The sequence below is a fragment of the Corvus hawaiiensis genome, chromosome W, assembly GCF_020740725.1.
Source record: "Corvus hawaiiensis isolate bCorHaw1 chromosome W, bCorHaw1.pri.cur, whole genome shotgun sequence".
Lineage (NCBI taxonomy): Eukaryota > Metazoa > Chordata > Aves > Passeriformes > Corvidae > Corvus > Corvus hawaiiensis.
The window spans coordinates 1,015,592-1,024,507 of record NC_063254.1 but is presented as its reverse complement, the minus strand read 5'-3'; the positions used below and the strand labels follow the sequence as shown (position 1 = coordinate 1,024,507).

Sequence of the window (8,916 nt, the reverse complement as noted above, 5' to 3'; positions counted from 1 at the left end):
CCCATCAGGCTCAGTCTGAGCTGTCCTTTCTCCAAGCTGCAAACAGAACCTGCCCCCAGCCAGTGCCCTGCACACAGGCAGGTTTCTGTAGGGCCAAGGAGAGTGCCCAGAGATTTGGGGTCTGTGAGTGCTGGCAGGGAGAGATCAGGCACAGGGAAACAGCTTCAGGAGGAAAATCCCCAGGAAGCAGAGATGAGATCAGGGAAGGAGAGAAAACAAACACAGAAATGTGTCAGGGAGAGTTTAGAGATCCCCACAGGATCCCCTCCAGTGCAGCCCCTCCCTCTGAAGAAGCCCCCTCCCTCCTGTGCCCCCCAGCCAAGCCTCTGCCCTCAGGGCCGGGGGTCCAAGGCGTGAAGCCCCTCCTGGGCAGGCAGAGCTGCAGCAGAGCCGTGGGGCAGCTCTGCAGCCCCGGGCCCAGTTCCCTCTGCAGAGCACAGGGCTGGGAGCAGCTACCCGGCACTGGGGGCTCTTGGAGAGGGAACAGCTGGCTCAGGGTGATGCTGTCCCCAGTGCCCGGCTGTGGGCAGGGCTGTCAGTGCAGCCAGGACAGAAGCTCAATCTCCCTTCATCCAGTGCCAGCTCTGGGACTCTTGGCTCTCTCCCCGAGGTTTCCTTCCAAGCTGGGAGTTTCCTCCAGGATGCAAATCTGTCCTGTAGCATCTTTGTGTTATCTGAAAGGCCCAGATAGAGGAGAAAAGCAGAGATGCTACAAGTGTGAAAATGCTGTTGGGTTGGTGAAATGAGCCAGGGGTGTCCTCGGCTACGAATGTGGTGCTGAGACCTTGAGAGAGGGACGGACATTTGGGGGTCTGTGGTGGATCCATCTGCTCCCAGCAGCACCTGGTGATCTTTAAGGGAAACATGGGAGTGTGAACATTCTGCATTTGAGAAAAGTGAAAGCCCAGAGAAACTCTGAACAGGTCATAACGACAGAGCACCTCCCCTGAGTCTCCACTCATCATCTTGCCTTGCAAAAGTTGCTCTGTTCTCCCTAAGGGCAGCAGAAATGCTGAGTGCTTCTGATATCCAAGAATACCAGGAGAGATATGGGGGGAGCTTAAAAACAAAAACCTCAGAATTCTTAAACACAAAAGGGTGTCTGTGTGTGTTCCAGGGAGGGTGGATGGGAAATGGCTTTGATTGTGGTTACAGATCTCCTCTAACTGTTCACTGTCTTTTTCTCCATGGCAGAACCCAATGCCCAGAGACAGCCAATGTCCAACAGCAGCTCCATCAGCCACTTCCTCCTGCTGGCATTGGCAGACACCTGGCAGCTGCAGCTCCTGCACTTCTGCCTCTTCCTGAGCATCTCCCTGGCTGCCCTCCTGGGCAACGGCCTCATCATCAGCGCCGGAGCCTGCAGCCAGCACCTGCACAGCCCCATGTTCTTCTTCCTGCTCAGCCTGGCCCTCACCGACCTGGGCTCCATCTGCACCACTCTCCCCAAGGCCATGCACAATTCCCTCTGGGGCATCAGGCACATCTCCTACTCAGCATGTGCTGCTCAGGTGTTTCTGTTTGTCTTCTTTATGGGAGTAGAGGTTTCCCTCCTCACCGTCATGTGCTACGACCGCTACGTGTCCATCTGCAAACCCCTGCACTACGGGACCCTCCTGGGCAGCAGAGCTTGTGCCCACATGGCAGCAGCTGCCTGGGCCAGTGCCTTTCTCTATGCTCTCATGCACACGGCCAATACATTTTCCCTGCCCCTGTGCCAGGGCAATGCCCTGGGCCAGCTCTTCTGTGAAATCCCACACATCCTCAAGCTCTCCTGCTCCAAATCCCACCTCAGGGAACTTGGGCTCATCGCTGTCAGTGTCTGTTTGCTCTTTGGCTGTTTTGTGTTCATTGTTTTCTCCTATGTGCAGATCTTCAGGGCCGTGCTGAGGATCCCCTCTGAGCAGGGCCGGCACAAAGCCTTTTCCACGTGCCTCCCTCACCTGGCTGTGCTCTCTCTGTTTGTCAGCACTGCCATGTTTGCCCACCTGAAGCCCCCCTCCATCTCCTCGCCATCCCTGGATGTGGCACTGTCAGTTCTGTACTCGGTGGTGCCTCCAGCCCTGAACCCCCTCATCTACAGCCTGAGGAACCAGGAGCTCAGGGATGCCCTGAGGAAAATGATGACTGGATTTTTTCAGCAGCAATAAAGTGCCGGTTTTGTTCTCCACAGCTGCAGTGTAACTCAGTGCAGGCCCAGCCTGTTTGCTCAAGTTTTTCATAGTGGTTGTGTGTGTGCAGGGTTTCCTTTTTCATTTTGTGATAATGTTGTGCACAATGAAACTTTATTTATCCCATCATCATCCCATTACTGGGATCATTCATCCTATTTAGAATTCACTGCTTACACCTCAAATTTTACCCACAGACAATGGAAATGAGGAATTGCCTCCTCTGTGCACTTTAGCAAAAGAAAGGATCCTGCAGCAACTTGTTTGTCAAAAATGCTTCCTTTGAAACCTCATCTGAATCTGGCAGGGCAGTGCCTGTGTGCAGAGGGGGAGAGAAGCTGAGTTCCAGCACAGCAGCAGGGCCAGGGAGCAGCAGCACTCGGTGCTTTCAGAGCTGCTCTATTTATCCTTCCACGCTGTCCTTCTGTCCTTGTGTGAGTCCTCAGCTCTGGCTGCTGCGCTGCTGTCCTGCTCTGTGGCTGTCCTGTGACCACAGGAGGGGTTGACAGTTTTGTGTTATTTAAAAGTAGACAGCAGAGGCTGGAATTGCTGGGCTGATCAGTGAAGTTTTTCAGAATTTTATGGCCCTGGGATGTGAGTCACAGGTGGATCACAGCGAGTCCTGTAGCTGCCAACCTGAACATGAATAACAGAATGGACAAACCTGCAGCTTAAATGTGACCTAAAATAAATCCCCAGAGTGACCAGCCCAGAGATTGTGGTCTGTGAACTGGAACAACCACATTACAACAGGGACTGCAGACCCACCAAAACCCCACCCAAACCCAGCTCAGAGGGGCGATGGTGGCCCCGTGGCAACCACTGGGTACCAAAGCAGTGAAGCCGTGGAGAGCGAGAGGCTCAGTCGCTGACATTTCTGTGGGACAGGGCTGTCGTGTGAGGGGTGGGGGCTTTAGATCCCAGGGGAATCATTGCCCAGGGAGTTTTTGTTCAGGTCTGTAGTGCATTGATGCTGCCTGGACTCCAGGCACCCACCAAAGCTGCTCTCTCACTCCTGTCCACAGCTGGACAGGAGAGAGAAAATATAACAAAGGGTTCATGGGTTGAGATAAGGACCAGGAGAGATCCCTCATCCAACACCATCCTGGGCAAAACAGGCTCAACTTACAGATATAAAGTGAATTTATTAATAACAAAATCAGAGCAGGATAATGAGAAGTGAAAGAAGAGCTTTCAGAACACCTTCCCCCACCCCTCCATCCTTCCCACCGATGGCGCAGGAGACAGGGAATGGGGACTGTGGTCAGTTCACCTCCTGTGGCTTCTCCCGCTGCTCAGGGAGAGGAGTTGTTCCCCTGTGAGACCGTGGGGTGCCTTCCCACGGGAGACAGCTCTCCGTGAGCGTCTCCGACGTGGGTCCAATCTGACGAGCAGCTGTCCTCCCAAAACTGCTGCGGTGTGGGTCACTCTTCCATGGGGTCAGTTCTTCAAGGCCAGGCTGCTCCAGCCTGGGAGCAGGGCCCCTCTGCACCGGATCTGCCACTGGATCACAGCCTCCTGCAGGCATCTGCCCGCTCCGGCGTGGGCACCTCCCCCAGGGGCTGCAGGTGGATCTCTGCATCCCCCATGGATCCCCAGGGGCTGCAGGGGCACAGCTGCTCCACCATGGTCTCACCATGGCCTGCAGAGGAATCTCGGCTGTGGCTCCTGGAGCACCTCCTCCCCCTCCTTCTCCACTGCCCTTGGTGTCTCCCTGTTGTTTCCCTCACATGTTCTCCCCTCATCTTCTTCTCTGACTAGAAAAGCACTGTGTCCCACTTTGTTTTCATTTCCTTCTGAAATCTGTTATCACAGAGATGTTACCAGCCTCTCTCAGTGGCCCAGCCTTGGCCAGTGCCATGTCCATCTTCAGACCCATCGGGGATCGGCTCTGCCAGACACGGTGGAAACTTCCAGCAGCTTCTCACAGAAGCCACCTCTGTGGCCCCCCCGCTACCAAAAACCAGGCTGTGCCAAACCAACACACACAGGAAGGAAAGCACGGAGCCCCAGCGCTCCAGGGCAGGTGAGAAGCAGCTCTCGCCATGCCAAGGTCAGCCGGAGCTGTCAGGCGGCCCCAGGAGCCCAAGGCAGCCAGAGCTGTTCCATGTTCCCTTGGTTCCGTGGGCCCTGCAGTGTCACAAAGGCCCCTCAGTTCTTTGGGCCCAGCAGTGCCACAGTGGCCCCTTGGTTCCATGGAATGCCACAGGGTCACAATGGTCCCCTTGGTGCCCCCAGCCCTGCCGGGTCACAATGGCCCCTGGGTTCCACGAGGCCACGCAGGGTCACAGTGGTCTCCAGAGGAAGGGCAGCACCGAGCCCCAGGGTTTCAGGGGCAGATGAGACACAGCCACCAGAGGCCAAGGCCAGCCAGATCTGTCTGTCCTGCCAGGTTTGTCTGGGAGCAACCCTTGGATATTGGGAATTTGGGAGATGGAATCCAAATTTTGGCCATTTGTGCCTGGACAAGCAGGACAAGTCTTTTCCATAAAAAGGAAAGCACAGAGCCCCAGCGTTTGGAAGGCAGGTGAGATCTGGCCCTCAGGAGGCCAAGCCAGCCAGACTTGACAGTAATGGCAGCTTTTGTCTGGGAGCAACCCTTGGATATCTGGAATTTGGAAGGTGGAATCCCAATTTTGGCCATGTGCACCTTTTCGAAAAGGATGGGTTTTTTCCATATGAAAGAAAAGCACAAAGTCCAAGTGTTTTGGAAGAAGATGAGAGGTGGCCACCATGAGCGAGGGCAGCCAGACCTGTCTCTCATGGCAGCTTTTGTCTGGGAGCAATCCTTGGATAGACAGAATTTGGGAGGTAGAATCTCAGTTTTGGCCATGGGCGCCTGGACGAGAAGGACGGTTCTTTTCCTTAGGAAGGAAAGCACAGAGCCCCAGGAGCCCCAGGGCTCCTGAGCCAGCCCCTGCTGCCCTGGGAGGGAATTTGGGGAGGGGGCAGAGGGGGTGCGCAGCCCCCGCCAGGGGATGACCCTGCCCCAGTGCCCTTCGGTCAGCACTGAGCTGGGCTTAGGGCCGCAGGATGAAGAGGCCGATGGGAAGCAGATCCTGCAGGGGGGACAGGGCTTGGGCTCAGGGCAAGGTCCTTCCCTGCACACCTGGCTCATGTGTGACCCTGCCCCGGGAAGGGAGCGGGACATTCCCATCCCCACAGATCAGGGCTGGGAGCAGCACTGGGACTACAGACATGGAAATACTGGGAGCAGCACTGGGACCGCACTGAGGGCTACTGGGAGCTACTGGGAGCTACTGGGAATGACAGGTGTGTGCTGGAGGCAACTGGGCTATACTGGGAATGAATGAGATCGTGCTGGGGGCAACTGGAACCATGCTGAGGCAACTGGATTGACTGGGAATGAGCATGCTGGGGGAAACTGGAAGCAACTGGGAGTGACTGTGTCTGTGCTGGGGGCCACTGAGGTCATACTTGCAGTGACTGGGACTATACCAGGGGCAACTGGGAACAACTGGAACCATGCTGGAGGGAACTAGGATCGCACTGAGGGTGATTTGGATCATACTGGGAGTGACAAGGAGCATGCTGGGGGCAATTTGGACCACGTTGGGGGCAACTGAGATATACCGGGAGCAACTGGGACATCACTGAGGGTGACTGGGAGTGGCTGTGGGCAACTGGAATCATGCTGGAAGCAACTGGGAGGAGGTGGGAGTGACCAGGAGCACGCTGGGGGCAACTGGGATATGCTGAGAGAGACTAGGAGTCACTGGGATCATGCTGGGCGTGACTAGAAGTGTGGCAATGGCCTGAGCTGGCTGATGTGGGGCCTCAGGGTGCGCAGGGAGCACTGTGACACTGCGGGGCCCCCGGAACTGTTATAAACAACCCAGATCTGATATGGAAATGAGTTCTTAAAATTTATTGAGAACTCAATAAAAATGGCAAAGCAAAAGGGGGCAGCGCTGGCAGCGTGGCTGGGTGCCAGAGGCTCGCCCACAGAATGGTGATCCTGCCTTTTATACCCCTGTGATTGCCTCAGCCTGATGCATATTTATTTCCTGTTTTGCATAGTCCCGCCCCCTTGTCAATCTTTTGGGAGCCCACGCTGTTCTGGTGCTGGGCCTTCAGGGTCCTCACTGGTTGGAGTCCCATTCCTTTTGTGGTGGTGCCTTCCAAGTCTGGTTGGCAACAGCCCGGCCCTTTGCAAACCCCACAGAACTGATGTTACAGCACACAGATCATACAGCCCCTGTAAAAACCAACCCACAACCAGAGCACCCCAGCAACCATTAAACAGCTCTTACCATGCAATATTAGAACTCATGGTATAATTCATAGCCCATACAACATATGGCGAAAGCCAACTCTCAATAATTCATCTGTAACATTGCGTTAATATTTTTTTCTCTGCCCTGCCCAGCTGTGGCAGGGGAGGGTTAGCGAGCAACTCTCGTGGGTGCCTGGCGTTGGGCCAGTGTCAAACCAGGACAGCTGCCCAGATTCCAGGCAGACTGGTGCTGCCAGTGCCGCTGTGGGGACCCCCCCAGGGCACAGCGCGGCTGCTTTGGGGCTGTCGGCACCGCCCGACGCTGGAGATGGGGCGTGTGGGGGCAGCTGGGGCCGCACTGGTGGCACTGGTGGTGCTGGGAGCCCCCCCGGCTGCGGGCAAGGAGCTCTGGGGTGAGTGGGGGGTGGGGCTGGTAGATGGGAAAGGGGAGAAGGGGGGGTAAAAGATGGGGTGAGACCCCCAAACCTAGTGGGAGGGGAGTGGAACCCTGCAAAAATCAAAGTTTAGCAAATATATTAAAAGCCACTAAGAATCAAGAGGGATGGCGGGATTACCTTTTGTAATGAGGAAAATAAAGGAAAAAACCCACTGGGGATTTGAGGCCATGATATCTATCTCTGAAATTCTGTGCTTGGTGTGGGAATGACTGAAACTGAAAAATTGATAACAGTGAAATGTTCAATTTGTTTAAAAAACAATCACAAAAGCAGGAAAAGGCCACCTTCTGGAACAGTTAAACAGGGAAATTCTCCTGGAGGTCATTGGCAAATCGATTTCTCTGCATTACCCAGACAAAACGGGGATCGGTACCTTTGGGTATTGGCAGATCCATTTTCCAGATGGCCAGAGGCCTTTCCCTGCCGCACCAATAAATCCAGGCAAGTGGTACAAATTATGCTTAAAGAAATCACACTGAGATTTGAGGGCCACTTGGGTTGTCTTCAGAGAGAGGCCCCATTTTATAGCAGCTGTGGTGCCACAGCTGAGCAAAACCCCGGGTACAAAAGGGGACTGACACAGCCCTTGGTGACCAGGGGAGTGGGAGAGTGGAAAGGATGAATCCGACTTTGAAGCCACAAACTAGTAAAATGTGCCAAGAAGCCTCTTTAAATGGGCACAGACCTTTCCTCTGGCTCTTTTGTGAGTCAGAATTCAGCCAATCAAAAACCAAAGCAAGTCCCCACGAATTTCTGTAAGGATGGTCGTACCTGACACTGATCGAGCCATAATTATGCTCTCCTGATGGGAGAGATCTTGGAAAGTCCTTGCCAGGAGTTCAAGAGACAAACAGGACTCTCAGCCTTCGCTGCTTCTTGATAGTTGTTTATTAAGTCTTATCAGAGAAACAGAGTCACTAGCGTGACCCAGACATAGCACAAAGCAGGGAATGCAGGAGAAAGGCAAATTATCAAGATTACATGGCCTTTTTAAAGGTAAATTAACCAATGGTTACTAAAACCGTACATTATTTTTACTTTTCTACCAATTATTTAGTAACACAGCCAGGAACTGCGGAATCCTTTGTCCAATCATCCCAAACTACTTTTACTGCAGAACATGGAGTAGTAGAAGAAGAAGAAGAAGGTTTGGAGAACAACAACAATCCTCCATTTTGATGTTTTGTGCTTTTATCTGTTTACTACATTAACAAACCCAAAACCTCTAAATTTTTCACCCTGTAACAATCTTACATAGTAGTTTATCACTTAATTTACACTAGTGTAGTTTCTAGTTCTTCTCTAAGAGTAGGCAGCTTTTTCCAAGGATTGAGGTCAAAACCAGTGTTGTTCAGGGGGGTAAAATTCTTCAAAACAGGCAGAGAAATATTCTTGGCACTCTGGGTTCCCACATCTCCCCCTCCTGTTTGAACCAAAAACACTTCCTTGACAGCTTTGTCCGTGGCTCATCTAGCACAGTGGAGTATACAAGGTACAAATACTAAAAGAATTACAACAATAGTTAAAACATACAAACCTATCTTCAGAATTTTTCTCCATAAGGGTGTAAGGTCAAACCAATTGAACAAATCATTCAACAAAGATCTGCTTTCTTCTCCAAGTTTAGCTATTCCATCCTCTAATTGCCGTATACTTTCATGTATGGATTTTGAATGATCTGACAAATTCATACAACACATACCTTCAAATTCTTCACATTCATGTCCATGCACTAATAGAAGATAACCAATTGCTGCTCTGTTTTGCAGAGTTGCTTGTCTCACACTCTGAACATCAGTTAACATATCGCTCAGTGCGAGAGAGACAGCATGAGAGTTCTTACTTAGCCAACAGCCCAATTGATCCAATTGTCTCAAGGCTGCTCCTGCAGCAGCACCAGGTAAAAGGGGAGCTGCAGAAAACCTTTGTCCAAAATTCCAAGCTGCAAATTTGTCATTACAATCAGATTTATATTGCTCAACAAATCTTTTCTCCCTTCTCTTATGCTCTTTTATCATTTTTACATTAGGCATTAGCAAAGAAAGCTTTC

The 8,916-nt window shown here is 52.4% G+C and overlaps 1 protein-coding gene across 1 annotated transcript; it reads left to right on the top strand.

Moving 5' to 3' along the window:
- The first annotated feature begins 1,202 nt into the window (after positions 1–1,202).
- LOC125319318 (olfactory receptor 14J1-like) lies at positions 1,203–2,170 on the top strand. The gene has a single exon (XM_048290431.1). The coding sequence runs from the start codon at positions 1,218–1,220 to the stop codon at positions 2,148–2,150; it is 933 nt and encodes a 310-aa protein (XP_048146388.1). The 5' UTR covers positions 1,203–1,217; the 3' UTR covers positions 2,151–2,170.
- The last annotated feature ends 6,746 nt before the right edge of the window (positions 2,171–8,916 follow it).

Excerpts from the sequence above, each read along its gene's own strand:
- LOC125319318 (XM_048290431.1), top strand. The coding sequence starts at position 1,218 with ATGTCCAACAGCAGCTCCATCAGCCACTTCCTCCTGCTGGCATTGGCA.